General features: G+C 36.9%; 1 protein-coding gene across 2 annotated transcripts in view; it reads right to left on the bottom strand.

Moving 5' to 3' along the window:
* Nucleotides 1-372: 372 nt before the first annotated feature.
* SNAPC1 (small nuclear RNA activating complex polypeptide 1) overlaps nt 373-19,613 on the bottom strand; it is a 41,485-nt gene continuing 22,244 nt past the window's right edge. For both annotated transcript variants that reach the window (XM_047739299.1, XM_047739300.1), the window contains 2 exons: nt 6,605-6,703; nt 373-1,145 (listed from right to left, as the gene is read on the bottom strand). In XM_047739299.1, coding sequence (XP_047595255.1) covers nt 1,084-1,145; nt 6,605-6,703 — 161 coding nt within the window. In that variant the 3' untranslated portion in view covers nt 373-1,083. The remainder of the gene's footprint in view (nt 1,146-6,604; nt 6,704-19,613) is intronic.

The raw sequence follows: 19,613 nt of genomic DNA, 5'->3' as shown, positions 1-19,613 counted from the left end.
GTCTGTTAGTGGCAGCAATTCAAACAACATGGCTTAAGTGATCTCCATTTAAATGTCCTAAGCGAAAAATTAACAGAGGCATGTCCACAAAGTTTAGAAATCTTTTTCCGTGAGTATCATCTATTCTGTACCATAGACACATTCTGGAATTTACATTATCACTCTTAAAGGTTTTATTAGAAATAATTAGTATTTAGTATTTAGGGGTGCCTGAGTGGCTCAGTCAGTTAAACGGCCAACTCTTGAGGATTCTCCCTCCTTCTCTCTCCCTCTGCCCCACTAGCCACAAATGTGTGCACACGCACAGATGTGTGCACACACACATGCATGCTCTTTCTCTAAAAATAAATAAATCTTTTAAAAAAATAAAAATAATTAGTATTTAAATGTATTTAAACAATGTACTGAGCTGATCATATATGTATATATATGGCACATGCAAACATATATCTATACATACATATACACATATACATACATAATGTCAGGCCAAAGGGAGCTTTAAAACAAGCACCAGACTATTTAATTGATTGCAGAAGTAGAAACTGGGCTTCCTAAATATCAATCATATAAGTTACTGACCACATAGTTTCATATGTTCAAAAATAAAGCAAATAAGGCAAAAATTGTATTGCATTTAACCATACAATATATAAAATAGTTAATACATATCATAAATGAATCCATTACCATACTATAAATTTAATAATCCATTTACATGTAATAAACATTATTACTTCAAGAATATCTTAAATAGTTAATATTATCAGAACTGTAAGAGGTATAACATCACAAAAAATTATAGGAAACAATAATAATCTGCAAATAACAGGATTATTTCTATTACATTCTACATCCAAATTTTATTCCCATTTATGCAGGTTTCATAAAAGGAAATTCTAAAATTAAATTTTGAATTCTTATTTCTAATTTTTTGTTTCCTTATAACTCTAGAGCAATGTTAAGATATTGCCATTTCAGAGAAATAACCTATAGTTTCCCAGAAGAATTATTTTTAATACTGGCAGTCTTCCTGTTCAATATCCAAAATATAAATCTTTTCTTTTATCGGAGATGTCAAAATTAAGACTTCTTCACTGGGTTCTTTGTTCTGTATTTTCTTTTCCTCTTGGGTGCAGTGAACTCTAAAGACATAAAATTAAGAAGGCTGTCAGGTCTATAAAATAATACTTTAACTGATAACATACTTAAATAATTGTTTAATTGGAATGCCTCACAACAAAGCCCCAACAAGAAATCCTAAAATCCTAAACCTAACATATACATGATTCCTTCCTTCAAAATGTCACTGCAGTTGAAAACTTACTAAAGTAGACTCTAGTCTTCCTAAATCCTATTTAATAATAAGTTACTTTGAAGTTGTTTCAGATGGGTATGCTTTCCCTACAACTAGCATAGACCCAGTGTGCCAGATCTGAAAGGTATACAGGCCAGTGAAATGAGATAGAGTGATTAAAATTTGAATTTCATTTCAATTAAACATGAAAATGTGACCCAAATCATTAGTACCATACATCTTTTTTTAAAACTTATTATGTTCAATTAGCCAGCATATAGTACATCATTAGTTTTTGATGTAGTGTTCAACAATTCATTAACATATAACACCCAGTGTTCATCACCACACATGCCCCCCCTTAATACCCATCACCCGGCTACCCCATCCTCTCACCTCTCCCTTCTGTAACCCTCAGTTTGGTTCCCAGAGTTCAGAGTCTCTCCTGGTTTGTCTCCCTCTCTGATTTCTTCCCATTCAGTTTTCCCTCCGTTTCCCTGTGGTCCTCCGCACTATTCCTTATGTTCCACATATAAATAGTTATTTCAAATTTGAATGTAAAATTTTCACCTATGGAATCATGATTGTAACTAAATAGTTGTAAATTGCATGACATAAATTAAAATGGCTCTACCGTTTAGTGTTGTAGTTTTCATAATTCATAGTGTTTATTGAACAACAGTTTAAATAATATTACCTCTAGTAATAATTATAGTATTATAGAGAATAAATTATATTTAACAGGCTAGGCTTGATAGTTGGTAATCCATCAATGATAATGAATACAATGTGTGTTAAGAACAATTTTTTTTCATTTGGCTTTGTATTCATTCAGCAAGCATATCCTGAGTGCCCATCATGTTTCAAACACTTAGCTATGTACAGGGCTATAAAGATATATACTACTGGCATTTAAGAACCATTTTATTTCGATCACAGTTATTATAGATCTGAGTACAGTGACTGGCCCCAGTGGACCTAAGTAAATATCTGTTGAATGTATCAGATCAGTCTGTGCCTTCGAGGACCTTAGGGTTCAGTTAGGGGAAAAAAGCACCCAGTTCATTGGGGTAGAGAGAAACAGTGTAATAGAAATATACAGAAGACAAAGTATAAGCATTTCACAAGGAATATGTTTCTTCATAAATGTGAATGCTTCTGTGATTTGCTTATGTCAGCATAAAATAATCCTTTACAATCTTGTGATGAGTTTCAGGTTATAGTTTCTTTCCAGTCTTGATTGGTGGCTTTTTTTGTGAGTGAACAGTTAAATACGCATGCATACCTTTATGGCTCTTTGGCAAGTCCTATTTTTAAAATCTATCAGTTTGTAATTTTTAAAAATTTGGTTAAGTTATAATGACATATGCATATGTCTTAATTCACATAATTTTAGAATATTCATTATAAGAAACCACAGTCTTCTGACTTTGATTCCATTTCTTTCATATTTTATTTTTGTTATTTTCAGTTAGCCAGCATATGACACATCATTAGTTTTTGATGTAGTATTCAACGATTCATCACTTCTGACTCTTTATTGTTTTGGTATTTACCTCTATGTCTTTAAAAAATGTGTATTTTACTTTATGTTTTAGTTCTATGGATTATCTCTTGACTTTCCACCGAGGAAGGCAAGGGTATAGTTTTCTTTAATATATTCTGCACCTCCAACCTCAAACACACGTATACTTCCCAGGCCCCAGCCTTCAACATAATTATTTTAGCTATGTAAGTATTCTGCATTTATAAAACATTATTGACAACAGAGTCATGTAATGGACTATGATTCTTACTTAATCTGTACATTTATTGTTTTCCCTAGAGAGTGATAACTTTTTGTCTTATTTATTATTTCTATAGACTTAACACGAATATATCTTCAAACTCCTCAGTCATGTAAATCTCTTGTTGGGATTATTAGGACATATGAGGGATTTTGTCATTTTCAGATTTTTAAAAAACTTTCTTGCTGACCTCAAACCTGCTTTACTGGACAGTTTGCTCTCTTGGCCTGCTGCACTTCATCCTGGTTGCTGCTGTCTTCTAGGAATCTAGAAGATTCCTGAAATCTCTTTTTCTTCTTTCTTTCTTCTTTGTCTTTTCTTGTTCCTTTTCCCATCACTCTTCTTTTTTTTTTCATTGGTGGGGAATATTTTGTTTATGTCTTTCATAATTTTCATGTTTTTGTATTTTCTGTTATTTTCTTTGGTTTTAATGATTTATAATTTTTTAGGTTCATACCTCTTTTTTTTTTTAATATTTTATTTATTTGACACAGAAAGAGAGAAAGAGATCACAAGTAGGCAGAGAGGCAGGCAGAGAGAGAGGGGGGAAGCAGGCTCCCCGCTGAGCAGAGAGCCCCATGCCGGGCTCGATCCCAGGACCCTGAGATCATGACCTGAGCCGAAGGCAGAGGCTTAACCCACTGAGCGACCCAGGCGCCCAAAGTTCATACCTCTTTCTAGATAAACATTTATTTGAGTGTTTGTTGTGGCATCTCCTGTTAAGCCAGAAAGAAGTACTGGAGAGGATTATGCTGAGTGAAATAAGTCAAGCAGAGAAAGACAATTATATGATTTCACTCATATGTGGAAACAAATATTCCTTGTGAAATGCCTATTCTTTGTCTTCTATATATTTCTATTACACTGTTTCTCTCTACCCCAATGAACTGGGTGCTTTTTTCCCCTAACTGAACCCTAAGGTCCTCGAAGGCACAGACTGATCTGATACATTCAACAGATATTTACTTAGGTCCACTGGGGCCAGTCACTGTACTCAGATCTATAATAACTGTGATCGAAATAAAATGGTTCTTAAATGCCAGTAGTATATATCTTTATAGCCCTGTACATAGCTAAGTGTTTGAAACATGATGGGCACTCAGGATATGCTTGCTGAATGAATACAAAGCCAAATGAAAAAAAATTGTTCTTAACACACATTGTATTCATTATCATTGATGGATTACCAACAAGCCTAGCCTGTTAAATATAACTTATTCTCTATAATATTATAATTATTACTAGAGATAATACTTAAACTGTTGTTCAATAAACACTATGAATTATGAAAACTACAACACTAAACGGTAGAGCCATTTTAATTTATGTCATGCAATTTACAACTATTTAGTTACAATCATGATTCCATAGGTGAAAATTTTACATCCAAATTTGAAATAACTATTTTTTAACAATAAAATCTTTTTAAAGTTATATCCAGAAACTTACTTGTATTTGTGAGCCTTGCCCTTTCTTAGGAATACATTCCAGACATCCTCATGATGAGGTACATTGACATACTAATAATGGTATTTTACCTATCCTTTTATCTCTCCTTTCATTTAGTATATTAACATTTACTTTTTTTTTTAATTTTTTGTTTCTTTTCAGCATAACAGTATTCATTGTTTTTGCACCACACCCAGTGCTCCATGCAATCCGTGCCCTCCCCAATACCCACCACCTGGTTCCCCCAACCTCCCAACCCCCCCCGCCCCTTCAAAACCCTCAGGTTGTTTTTCAGAGTCCACAGTCTCTCATAGTTCACCTCCCCTTCCAATTTCCCTCAACTCCCTTCTCCTCTCCATCTCCCCTTGTCCTCCATGTTATTTGTTATGCTCCACAAATAAGTGAAACCATATGATAATTGACTCTCTCTGCTTGACTTATTTCACTCAGCATAATCTCTTCCAGTCCTGTCCATGTTGCTACAAAAGTTGGGTATTCATTCTTTCTGATGGAGGCATAATACTGCAGTGTATATGGACCATATCTTCCTTATCCATTCGTCCGTTGAAGGGCATCTTGGTTCTTTCCACAGTTTGGCGACCGTGGCCATTGCTGCTATAAACATTGGGGTACAGATGGCCCTTCTTTTCACTACATCTGTATCTTTGGGGTAAATACCCAGTAGTGCAAAGGCAGGGTCATAGGGAAGTTCTATTTTTAATTTCTTGAGGAATCTCCACACTGTTCTCCAAAGTGGCTGCACCAACTTGCATTCCCACCAACAGTGTAAGAGGGTTCCCCTTTCTCCACATCCCCTCCAACACATGTTGTTTCCTGTCTTGCTAATTTTGGCCATTCTAACTGGTGTAAGGTGGTATCTCAATGTGGTTTTAATTTGAATCTCCCTGATGGCTAGTGATGATGAACATTTTTCCATGTGTCTAATAGCCATTTGTGTGTCTTCATTGGAGAAGTGTCTGTTCATATCTTCTGCCCATTTTTGATATGATTATCTGTTTTGTGTGTGTTGAGTTTGAGTAGTTCTTTATAGATCCTGGATATCAACCTTTTTTTTTTTAAATATTTTTTTTTTAAAGATTTTTTTTAATTTATTTGACAGATCACAAGCAGGCAGAGAGGCAGGCAGAGAGAGACAGGAGGAGGAGGCAGGCTCCCCGCTGAGCAGAGAGCCCAATGCGGGACTCGATCCCAGGACCCCAAGATCATGACCCGAGCCAAAGGCAGAGGCCTTAACCACTGAGCCACCCAGGCGCCCCTGGATATCAACCTTTTGTTTGTACTGTCATTTGCAAATATCTTCTCCCATTCCGTGGGTTGCCTCTTTGTTTTGTTGACTGTTTCCTTTGCTGTGCAGAAGCTTTTGATCTTGATGAAGTCCCAAAAGTTCATTTTCGCTTTTGTTTCCTTTGCCTTTGGAGACATATCTTTAAAGAAGTTGCTGTGGCTGATATCGAAGAGGTTACTGCCTATGTTTTAACATTTACTTTTTTTTTTTTTTAAAGATTTTATTTATTTATTCGACAGAGAAATCACAAGTAGGCAGAGAGGAGGCAGGCAGAGAGAGGGGAGAAGCAGGCTCCCCGCTGAGCAGAGAGCCCGATGTGGGGCTCGATCCCAGGACTCTGAGATCATGACCTGAGCCGAAGGCAGAGGCTTAACCCACTGAGCCAACCAGGCGCCCCTAACATTTACTTTTAAGTGTCATAATTAATACTAAAATTCTCCAATGTGTCAAGGAAAAAAGCATCACGAAAACACACAGGTAACCACCATGCTGTTCATGGGTTCTAAACCTTAATGCTCCCCAAGCATAACTTTCCATCAATATATTTTTTTAAAGGTTTATTTATTTGACAGACAGAGAGGACAAGTAGGCAGAGAGGCAGGCAGAGAGAGAGAGGAGGAAGCAGGCTCCCTGCGGAGCAGAGAGCCAGATGCAGGGCTCGATCCCAGGACGCTGGGATCATGACCTGAGCCGAAGGCAGAGGCTTTAACCCACTGAGCCACCCAGGTGCCCCTCCATCAATATTTGACAAAATTTCATCCATACCCGTTTCGCTAAAACTTCCATTGTCCTCTTCCTCTTCTGTAATTACAGGCATACTCAGCCTTAAAGATTTATCTTCTTTATGTACATTCTGCATGTCATCTGGAAATAGTTAAGAAAATCATTTCATACAAAAATTTTTTTTAAAGATTTTATTTATTTATTTGACAGAGAGAGAGAGAGATCACAAGTAGGCAGAGAGGCAGGCAGAGAGAAGAGGAAGCAGGCTCACCGCTGAACAGAGAGCCCGATGCGGGGCTCGATCCCAGGACCGAGATCATGACCTGAGCTGAAGGCAGAGGCTTAACCCACTGAGCCACCCAGGCGCCCCTATTTCATACAAAAATTAAGAATGTTAATCACTGAGAAAAATTTTTACACAAAATGAAGTCATTACTACAATAACATAAAAATTAGACATTTAAACTAAATGCTAAAATAGTAATGGTAAAGAGAAATATGCATTTTAAAATCCATATCTATTTTAAGTATTCTTTGTATCTCTGCTTTGAAAATAATTGAATTCTTCCATTAAAGTAAAGAAAATGAAGGAAAAGAAATGAAATTAATCAAACATGAATATTTTACTCAAGCTTTATCACACACATCATGGGTTATATCTGTAGATATCAAGGAATAATTGTGAGTCTTACTTCAACTATATAAGCTAATCACAAATGTAATTTTAAAGGTAATAGCCTTGTTTTTGAATGTATACTATCTTTTCTCACTGTATCTGCTCGATTCCTCTAATCATAATTTGCCACTGACTTACCATTTTCCAAAATATTTTTCTACATCAACCTTCTGGTGCCTAAAGAAATATCCTCATCATATTTATCAAATACCATTGTCTTATCAAGTCTCATTTAGCACATAACTTTCAGGTCCAACAGCAATACCCTCATACATTCTCATTCCTCATGCTGCCTTATTCTTTTCCACAATACTTTTACCATCTGATCTATTATTACATGTTGATTTTTTTCTCTATGCTCTGCCTCTTTCCACTAGGATGTAAGTTTCACAAGTACAGGCTTTAAGTCAGTGTATCCCCAGCACTCAGAAAAGTGCCTGACATACAGTAGGGCCTCAATAAATATTTATTAAATGATTAAATATGGAAGCAATGATTTTATAACACAGTATTTCATTTAGCACATATGTTAACGCATACCTGTCAGCACTTCTCATAAGGTAAGAAATTAAATGAAAATAAACTTAAATTTTCTGCTCTGAACACATATATGCTAAGATGGGGTATAGAGTTTATGGAAAGAACAGATTGCTCTAAGGAAGAGCTGAGTAAACTGTAGCAATAAGCTTCTTAAATACAATTTAAACTTAATAAAATAATACCAGTTTCCCATTAAGTCATTAGAATTTTACCTTTACAAATCATAAATATTAATTACAATATTTTATTACATAAGTTGTAAGATGGTAGCTGTTTTAGGAAATCTCTTATTACATCTAATCAGGTTTTTTAAAAAATTTGAACCTATATTTCCAGTTCACAAAATTATAATCAGTACAATCTACCCAAAGTTACTGATACTGTTCTTCACAATCTTTTAGCCATGTCCATCCATATCCATTATTAATGATTTTTCCCTAAATCCACATTTACAACTTCAAAGACTATTCAACAATGTCAAGATAAGGATTTCTGAGTTAAAACTGGACAGGTGAGTGATACCTGGGTGGCTCAGTCAATTTTAAGTGTCTGCCGTCTGCCTTTGGATCGGGTCATGAGGCCAGGACTCTGGGGTTGAGCCCCACACTGGGCTCCCTGCTCAGCATGGAGTCTGCTTCTCCCTCTCCCTTCCCCCCGTTCATGTTCTTTCTCTCAAATAAATAAATAGATAAAATCTTTAAAAAAGGGGGGGGCAGTTGAGAAGTCTTCATCTAGTAACATGATGATTACTTACATTTTAGATGGATCTCTACATTAAGTTTAAAAAATAAAAAGCAATGTTCTCTAAAAGCTCTTAAAAACAAATACAGTGCTTCACCCACCTATCATACAGCCAGAAACCAAGAAGTTAACACACAAAACTTCAGATGTTTACCTCAAAGTCCACATATTAAATAAAGCTCATGAACTTCAGTCACCAGTATGTTCCTCAGGCCCCTACCCAAAACCTGATTACGTTTATTTTACATAAAACCGAAGTGAACAGCCAACCAGTTTCTGAAATCATTACAGTTAAGCAGCAGCAAAAGGGCAAAAAAAAAAAAAATTGCTATAAGCCACAATGACAACAGAAAGAAGACAACCTACCACAATAAATGTAACAAAAAATTTTTAAAAAAATAAGACATAAGAACTGACAAAGTACTGCAGTGTGAAACCGTATGTATAAAGATAAACTTCCTCACACACTTATTTCTTGATATGATCATTATATTCTAAAGCCTAGTAATATAAATATGATAATAACCCTGAGTCATAAAGATTAAATTAAATTGTGTTTAGAATATACTGTTCTAGAAAATAGGAGGGCACAGCTGGGTGGCTCAGTCGTTAAGCATCTGCCTTTGGCTTGGGTCATGATCCCAGCGTCCTGGAAGTCCTGGGATCAAGCCCTGCATCAGGTTCCTTGCTCAGCAGGAAGCCTTCTCCCTCTCCCACTCTCCCTGCTTGTGTTCCCTCTCTTGCTGTCTCTCTCTCTCTGTCAAATAAATAAATAAAATCTTTTAAAGAAAAAAGAAAAAGAAAATAGGAGAGCATAAAATATATTTTAGTATTTTTCTAATTATAAAAATGATAAATGCACATTGTAAAAAAACAAGCAATATATAAAGAAAAATGTTTTATAAAGATATTAACCAGAATAATTAAGCTTTTAAAAAGTAAATTTTGACATTTAAATCACTAACCTTAGTTATTACAAAATTAACTCCCTAGAAGGTAGATGGTTTTTACTGTGCTCAAAGCTAACAGTGTGGGATAAAATTATAACCAATAGACTATTGCTCAATCTTAAGTGGTTACTACACATGCAGTTAGAATACAACATACTTAACTGCATGCCTAATTTGAGCTCCAGACCCACATTTCCAGTTACCTGAGAGACAGCAAGTATAGCAGTTAAAGATTCAGGCTTGGATTCAGACACATTGCTATTCCAGTCTCAGCTCCACTTACCAGGTAGGTGACCTTGGACATGTGAAAGAAGTGTGGCAGATACTCAGTGTGACAGAAATAATAGCTACTATCCTCTCCACCATCCTATCATCATTACCATTACTGATGTCCTTCCAGAAATGTGCATGCTATAGTCTAGGAATGGGGAACACATATAGCTGAAGCTTAAATAATACAAACTTAGGTATATCCAATCATAGACTGAGCACTTTTTATTGCCCGACAACTATTACAGGAATTGAACCTGGAAAGGCAGACTGGGACAAATTCTACCCCTGATAAAATCTTCATCCTATGTTTCTTATTTCTGTCAAAGGCACCAAGATTCCTTCAGTTGCTTAGGCATTAAGTATCCTTGTCCCACCCCTCTCCATCAGCCTCTATGTTTGGTTATATACAGCTACATTACATCTATGCTTGGTTATATACACTGGCTCTCGTATCTGTTCATGAGCTTGCCTAATTCCTACAACCACCTGGCCTGTTGCTCATGCTCCCCTAAAACAGCCTTTTCCTTAGTGTTCCTATTTTCAGTTTATCCCCACCTACCAACCATACTACTCCCAGATTGATTTTCTTCAAAGAAAAAGTATACCACTTTCTTGCTCAGAAGTCTCGGATGACTCCTCTCTGCTACCAAAATTCAATGGTTCTACACCTCGGGGATGGTCAAAAGACAACCTCAACATATTTTTCTATATTAACAATAGCTCCTCAACACATCCTTTACACTCACTCCTAGGCAAAATGGAGTCACTCTATACTTCCAACTACCCTGCCTTTTTTAAATGCCAATCCCTGTATTTGTCTTAAGTCTATGAAAGTATTGTTATATTTATTTTTTTAATAAAAAAAAACTTTGGGGGACGCCTGGGTGGCTCAGTTGGTTAAGCGGCTGCCTTCGGCTCAGGTCATGATCCCAGCGTCCTGGGATCGAGTCCCATATCGGGCTCCTTGCTCGGCGGGGAGCCTGCTTCTCCCTCTGCCTCTGCCTAGCACTCTGTCTGCCTGTGCTCATTCTCTCTCTCTCTCTCTCTCTCTCTCTAACAAACAAATAAATAAAATCTTAAAAAAAAAAAAAACTTTGGATTTTTTTCTGGATTACTAAAGTAACATACAGTTAATACAAAAAATTCAAACATGACAGAAATGCATGGACTTAGAAATTTGTCATGATCCCATCCCTGAGAATTAACCACTGTTAATATGCTTCTAGATTTCTTTAATGATATAACATTGTGTTTATGTCTACGTATGTATTTTTTAAAGATTTTATTTATTTATATGAGATAGAGAGAGTACGTGCATGTGCACAAGCATGGGGGAAGGAGAGGGACAAGCAGACTCCCTGCTCAGCATAAAGCCCACGATGGGATTAGATCCCATCACCCTGAGATCATGACTACAGCCAAAACCAAGAGCTGGACACTCAACCGACTGAGCCAACCAGGCGTCCTCCCCTATAGATATTTTTATGAACAGAAATGCAATCATACTCTTCTTTAAAAAGACATTCTCACTAAACAATGCTTAATAGGTCTATTTTGGACCTACTTTCATGTCAGTATATATAGAACTTTCTCTAAGCTTTTTAATAACTACAAAATATTCTTTTATATGGGCTAACAATTTTACATACCACGTTTTTCAATGTTATACATTTGAGTTGTTTAGTCTTTGCCATTTCAAATAATATTACAGTGAATGTCCTATTTTTTGTCACTTGTAAAGGATAAATACTTAGAAACTGAATCGCTACATTAGAAGACATAAACTTCTAAAATTTTGACAGATGATTCCAAATTGCTGTCTGAAAAGGATGTGCCAATTTATACTGCCACTTAAAATCAGATTTTACCTATTCATACTTTCACTATCAATGGGTATTCACTTATCCTTAATATTTGCCAATCTAATAAGTTATATAAAAATCATGTTTTAATTTACGTTCCTTTAATTACAGAGATTAAATATCTCTTCATAGGGGCACCTGGGTGGCTCAGTGGGTTAAAACCTCTGCCTTCGGCTCAGGTCATGATCCCAGGGTCCTGGGATCGAGGCCCACATAGGGCTCTCTGCTCGGCAGGGAGCCTGCTTCCTCCATTCTCTCTGCCTGCCTCTCTGTCTACTTGTGATCTCTGTCAAATAAGTAAATAAAATCTTTAAAAATAAATAAATATATCTTCATATTCATGTTGACTGTCTGCATTTTGTGAATTGCATGCTCATCTCCTAAGCCAGTTTTTCTACTGGGTGGTGGCCTTTTTCTTACTAATTTATAAAAGCTCCCCTAAAATTAGAAATGTTAACATTATATGTGCTGCAAATAGTTTTGCAAGCTCTTCTGCATTGCTGGGAGTATAAGGTGCTTCTTTTTGAAAGGAGCACGAAATCAAAAATACCTTTCCACTTTAAGGAAATGAAATTTTAATTAAAGAGAAACTATGAAGCACTTGGATCTTTAAGATATCGAATAACAGAGCACTTCTGCTTCAAAGTACTTACAGTACTTTCTGAGCCACAAAGCTGGTTAGCTAGAATAGTTGAGTTACAACTAAAAATATTTTAATTCAGGTATCTTATTAGACTTTTTCTTTCTCATGGGTTAAATCCCTAACACACCTAAGTAAATTCAATAACAAATCTTAGATGTGATAAAGAACCAGTTCTTAAAAGCTAATTTCAGAGTTTATGAAAATGTTTTAGGTAACTTCATTAAGTAATAAAATATACTATAACAAAGGAAGTGATATATTACACCTGCCAAATATTTAAGATGAAAAGAAAATTTCATTTAATTTCTTTCCTATCTTGCACTTACTCCTCTTTTGTTACTCAGCCACATAAAAACAAAACAAAACAAAAACCTGTTTAGGTGTTTAAGAAAGCAACTTGGCCAGCCGACCTCTCTGCACTTGTATGAAGGTTGATTGCTAATAAAAACTGCTTGTGCAGCTTTCAAAACCCAACGTTATTTTTGATACACCTTAGAAAAAACACTTACTCTTGCAGAAGTTATTTTTAAATACAATCAAACAAATCAGTCTTTTCCTCATGTCCTCTGGGTTTCAGTTGCTGATTTACAGATAATAAAAGTCCCCATTTTCAATATACAGGTTTAGGAGTTTGGACAAATGCAGTTGTGCAATTACCACTGCAACCAAAATACAGAACAATTCCTTTATTTTCATTATCAGAAATTTCCCTGCCCTTCTATAGTCAACACTGCCCTCCACCCTCAGCACCTAGCCACCTATGCTGTTTTCTGCCCCTATAAATTCTGACTCTTCCAGATTGTCTTTATGCCTTTTATGTCTGTCTTCTTTCTCTTGCTTAGCACAAGGCACATGAGTCCCCCCTCCATGCTACTATATGTATCAGCAGCTGCTTTATTCCTGAGTAGTAACTCACTGTACACTTATTCCATGGTTTGTTTACCCAAGTTGAAGACATTTAGGCTGGCTATAATTATTCACAATTATGTACAGAACCAGTATAAACTTTTGCATACAACCTTTTGTGTGAAATTATGTAAGTTTTCACTTCTCTTGGGTAAACACCAAGGAGTAGGACTGCTGGGTCATAAGGTAAGTGTGTGTTTAGCTTTATCGGAAACAGCCAGTTTTCCAAAGTGACTGTACCATTTTGGATTCCCACCAGCAATGTATGAAGGTTCAAATGTTCTGTGTCCTCATCAGCTTTTATTATTGTCAGTCTCCTTGTTTTGTTTTTCAATTTTTGTAGCCATTGTGACAGGCAGTATTAGAATGTTACTATGCTTTTAATTTGCATTTCCCACTAATTAAAGATGTCAAACATCTTTCAACATGCTTATTTACCATGCACATATTCTTTTTGAAGTATCTGTTCAGATTTTTTGCCCATCTTTTCATTGGGCGGTTTATTTATTACTAAGTGTTGACAGTTCTTTATATATTTGGACACAAGACCTCTATCAGGTTTGTATCTTGCAAATATTTTCTCCCACTCTGTGGCCTGTCTTTTCATTTTCTTATAAGTGTCTTCCAAAGAATTTTAATTTGAGGCAAGTCTAATTAAATTTTTTTCCTTTATGGCTTGTATTTCTTCTGTCATGTATAAAAAATCTTTGCCCAATCTAAGACCACATTTTTTGTTTTCATCTTTTTTTTTTTAAAAGATTTTACTTATTTATTTGGCAGACAGAGATCACAAGTAGGCAGACAGGCAGGCAGAGAGGAAGGGAAGCAGGCTCCCTGCTGAGCAGAGAGCCCAATGCTGGGCTTGATCCCAGGACCCTGGAATCATGACCTGAGCCGAAGGCAGAGGCTTTAACCCACTGAGCCACCCAGGCACCCCTTGTTTTCATCTTTTAAGTTTTATGATTTTAGTTTTTATATTTAAGTCTGTAACCATTTTAAGTTAATTTCTGCATATGGCAAAGAGGTTTACGTTGAAGATCTGTTTTTTGCATATGGATATAAAATTGTATCAGCGCTATTTACTGAAGACTATCTTTTTACCTGGAATTCTCCTTGTACCTTTGTCAAAAATAAAACTGACGATGTAAGTACAAGTCTATTTCTAGATTCCCTATTCTTTTCCATTGACTTGTATGTCTACCTTTTTGCAGATAGTACACTGTCTTGATTTTTGAAATTTTATAGTTATTTCTCAAAACTGTTTTGGCTACTCTAGTTTCTTCCCATTTCCATATACACTTAAGAATCAGCTTGTTATTTATATAACTGTTGGGACTTCTTGGGATTACATTTAATCTACAGAACAATACAGGATTAGGTGTCTCTTAACTGTATTGGTTTTCTAATCCATGAGGTCCATATTATCTCTCCGTTCACCTAAATCATCTTTGATTCCTTTCATCGTTTTGTAGTTTTCAGCATACAGATCCCGTACACATGTTGTTACCTATATTCTAAGCTTTTTGTGGATTTTGTGTTGTTATACTTTCAAATTTTTTTCAATTACTAATTATTCCATTGTTAGTATACAGAAATACTAACCCTGTATCTTGTGACCTCGTTAAACTTACTTATTAGTTCTGGTAACTACTGAGTAGAATTTTTGAAATTTTCTGTGTAAAAAGTAATTTCATTTGTAAACAGACACAATCTTATTTCCTCCTTTCTAATCTAAATGTCTATTATTTCTTTTTCTTGCCTTACTTCACTGGCTAGGACCTCCAGTATGATGTATAAGAGGAATAATGCATAGTCATCCCTGCCTTGTATTTCAGAGGGAAAGTATGGTTTCACCATTAAGTATGGTGTTAGCTGTATTTTTTTCCACACAAATCCTTTATCGGGTTGAGAAAGTTCCTTTCTAATCCTAATTTTCTCAGATTTTATCATGAATAGATGCTGGATTTTGTCAAATATATTGTCGACATATACTGAGATGATTATATAGTCCTTCTTCTTTATTCTGGTTCTCCTTTATTTCCTAAATAAACCAGCCTTATATTCTTAGGATAAACCCAAGTTTGTCCTACTACACTGTCCTTTTAATATACCATTGGATTCAACTTGCCAATAGTTTGTAAAAATTTTTATATTCATATTCATGAGGGAAAGTCTTTGTCTTTTCTTAAAAGGTCAATAAGCTGGGAAGTGTTCCTTCTTGTGTCTTTTGAAAGAACAGCATAAAATTCCTTCCTTAAATGTTTCTTAGACTTTCCAGCAAAGCCATTTGCTGGAATGTATTTCTTTTAGTAAATGTAGAACTACTCGATGAGGGAGTCAAGATGGCGGAGAAGTAGCAGGCTGAGACTACTTCAGGTAGCGGGAGATCAGCTAAATAGCTTATCTAAAGAGTGCAAACACCTACAAATCCAACGGGAGATTGAAGAGAAGAAGAACAGCAATTCTAGAAACAGAAAATCAACCACTTTCTGCAAGGTAGGACTGGCGGAGAAGTGAATCCAAAGCGACGGGAAGATAGACCGCGGGGGGAGGGGCCGGCTCCCGGCGAGCGGCGGAGCAACGGAGCAACGGAGCAAAATCAGGACTTTTAAAAGTGTGTTCCGCTGAGGGACATCGCTCCAGAGGCTTAACTGGGGTGAAGCCCAGGCAGGGACAGCGCGGCCTCAGGTCCCGCAGGGTCGCAGAAGGATAGGGGGTGTCTGAGTGTCGCAGAGCTTACCGGTATTAGAACGGGGAAGCCGGCTGCAGAGACAGAGCCGAGGAGTGACTCTCAGCTCGGGGTTGCCTTGAACCGGTCGCAGGCTCGGTCAGCTCGGAGCGCGGCCGGAGGCCAGGGTGACGGGAGTCATTTGGCGCTGTTCTCTGGGGGCGCACTGAGGAGTGGGGCCCCGGGCTATCGGCTCCTCAGGCCGGAGACCGGGAGGCCGCCATTTCATTCCCGTCTTCCGGAACTCTACGGAAAGCGCTCAGGGAACAAAAGCTCCCGAAAGCAAACCCGAGCGGATGACTCAGCTACTCAGCCGGCCCCGGGTAAGGGCGGTGCAACTCCGCCTGGGGCAAAGACGCTTGAGAATCACTACAACAGGCCCCTCCCCCAGAAGATCAACGGGACACCCAGCCAGGACCAAGTTCACCTACCCAGGAGTGCTGTTTCAATACCAAGGAGAGCGGCAGAATTCCAGAGGAGAAGAAAGCAAAGCACGGAACTCATGGCTTTCTCCCCATGATTTTTTAGCCTTGCAGTTAATTTAATTTTTTTTTTCTTTTTCAATTTTTTTTTCTTTTTCTCTTCTTCTGCTAAATTTTTTTTAACTTTTACCGTTTTCTTTTTTTAACGTTTTTTAAATAGTTTATCTAATATATATATTTTTTTCCTCTTTTTATATTTTTTCTTTATCGGCTTTCTTTTTTTTAATAGTTTCTTTTTTTTTTCTTTCTTTCTGAACCCCTTTTTATCCCCTTTCTCCCCCCTCACAATTCGGGATCTCTTCTGATTTGGCTAAAGCATATTTTCCTGGGGTTGTTGCCACCCTTTTAGTATTTTACTTGCTCCTTCATAAACTCTTATCTGGACAAAATGACAAGGCGGAAAAATTCACAACAAAAAAAAGAACAAGAGGCAGTACCAAAGGCTAGGGACCTAATCAATACAGACATTGGAAATATGTCAGATATAGAGTTCAGAATGACGATTCTCAAGGTTCTAGCCGGGCTTGAAAAAGGCATGGAAGATATTAAAGCAACCCTCTCGGGAGATATAAAAGCCCTTTCTGGAGAAATAAAAGAACTAAAATCGAACCAAGTTGAAATCAAAAAAGCTATTAATGAGGTGCAATCAAAAATGGAGGCTCTCACTGCTAGGATAAATGAGGCAGAAGAAAGAATTAGCGATATAGAAGACCAAATGACAGAGAATAAAGAAGCTGAGCAAAAGAGGGACAAACAGCTACTGGACCACGAGGGGAGAATTCGAGAGATAAGTGACACCATAAGACGAAACAACATTAGAATAATTGGGATTCCAGAAGAAGAGGAAACAGAGAGGGGAGCAGAAGGTATATTGGAGAGAATTATTGGAGAGAATTTCCCCAATATGGCAAAGGGAACAAGCATCAAAATCCAGGAGGTTCAGAGAACCCCCCTCAAAATCAATAAGAATAGGTCCACACCCCGTCACCTAATAGTAAAATTTACAAGTCTTAGTGACAAAGAAAAGATCCTGAAAGCAGCCCGGGAAAAGAAGTCTGTAACGTACAATGGTAAAAATATTCGATTGGCAGCAGACTTATCCACAGAGACCTGGCAGGCCAGAAAGAGCTGGCATGATATATTCAGAGTACTAAACGAGAAAAACATGCAGCCAAGAATACTATATCCAGCTAGGCTATCATTGAAAATAGAAGGAGAGATTAAAAGCTTCCAGGACAAACAAAAACTGAAAGAATTTGCAAATACCAAACCAGCTCTACAGGAAATATTGAAAGGGGTCCTCTAAGCAAAGAGAGACCCTCAAAGTAGTAGATCAGAAAGAAACAGAGACAATATACAATAACAGTCACCTTACAGGCAATACAGTGGCACTAAATTCATATCTCTCAATAGTTACCCTGAATGTTAATGGGCTAAATGTCCCAATCAAAAGACACAGGGTATCAGAATGGATAAAAAAACAAAACCCATCTATATGTTGCCTACAAGAAACTCATCTTAAACCCGAAGACACCTCCAGGTTTAAAGTGAGGGGGTGGAAAAGAATTTTACCATGCTAATGGACATCAGAAGAAAGCAGGAGTGGCAATCCTTATATCAGATCAATTAGATTTTAAGCCAAAGATTATAATAAGAGATGAGGAAGGACACTATATCATACTCAAAGGAACTGTCCAACAAGAAGATCTAACAATTTTAAATATCTATGCCCCTAACGTGGGAGCAGCCAACTATATAAACCAATTAATAACAAAATCAAAGAAACACATCGACAAGAATACAATAATAGTAGGGGATTTTAACACTCCCCTCACTGAAATGGACAGATCATCCAAGCAAAAGATCAACAAGGAAATCAAGGCCTTAAATGACACACTGGACCAGATGGACATCACAGATATATTCAGAACATTTCATCCCAAAGCAACAGAATACACATTCTTCTCTAGTGCACATGGAACATTCTCCAGAATAGATCACATTCTTGGTCCTAAATCAAGTCTCAACCGGTATCAAAAGATTGGGATCATTCCCTGCATATTTTCAGACCACAATGCTCTAAAGCTAGAACTCAATCACAAGAGGAAATTTGGAAAGAACCCAAATACATGGAGACTAAACAGCATCCTTCTAAAGAATGAATGGGTCAACCAGGAAATTAAAGAAGAATTGAAAAAATTTATGGAAACAAATGATAATGAAAACACAACGGTTCAGAATCTGTGGGACACAACAAAGGCAGTCCTGAGAGGAAAATATATAGCGGTACAAACCTTTCTCAAGAAACAAGAAAGGTCTCAGGTACACAACCTAACCCTACACCTAAAGGAGCTGGAGAAAGAACAAGAAAGAAACCCTAAACCCAGCAGGAGAAGAGAAATCATAAAGATCAGAGCAGAAATCAATGAAATAGAAACCAAAAAAACAATAGAACAAATCAACGAAACTAGGAGCTGGTTCTTTGAAAGAATTAATAAGATTGATAAACCCCTGGCCAGACTTATCAAAAAGAAAAGAGAAAGGACTCAAATAAATAAAATCATGAATGAAAGAGGAGAGATCACAACGAACACCAAAGAAATACAGACAATTATAAGAACATACTATGAGCAACTCTACGCCAACAAATTTGACAATCTGGAAGAAATGGATGCATTCCTAGAGACATATAAACTACCACAACTGAACCAGGAAGAAATAGAAAGCCTGAACAGACCCATAACCAGTAAGGAGATTGAAACAGTCATCAAAAATCTCCAAACAAACAAAAGCCCAGGGCCAGACGGCTTCCCGGGGGAATTCTACCAAACATTTAAAGAAGAACTAATTCCTATTCTCCTGAAACTGTTCCAAAAAATAGCAATAGAAGGAAAACTTCCAAACTCATTTTATGAGGCCAGCATCACCTTGATCCCAAAACCAGACAAGGATCCCAACAAAAAAGAGAACTACAGACCAATATCCTTGATGAACACAGATGCAAAAATTCTCGCCAAAATACTAGTCAATAGGATTCAACAGTACATTAAAAGGATTATTCACCACGACCAAGTGGGATTTATTCCAGGGCTGCAGGGCTGGTTCAACATCCGCAAATCAATCAATGTGATAAAACACATTAATAAAAGAAAGAACAAGAACCATATGATACTCTCCATAGATGCTGAAAAAGCATTTGACAAAGTACAGCATCCCTTCCTGATCAGAACTCTTCAAAGTGTAGGGACAG

This window comes from Lutra lutra, chromosome 7, assembly GCF_902655055.1.
Source record: "Lutra lutra chromosome 7, mLutLut1.2, whole genome shotgun sequence".
NCBI classification, from domain to species: Eukaryota; Metazoa; Chordata; class Mammalia; order Carnivora; family Mustelidae; genus Lutra; species Lutra lutra.
This window is presented reverse-complemented; position numbering and strand designations above follow the sequence as displayed.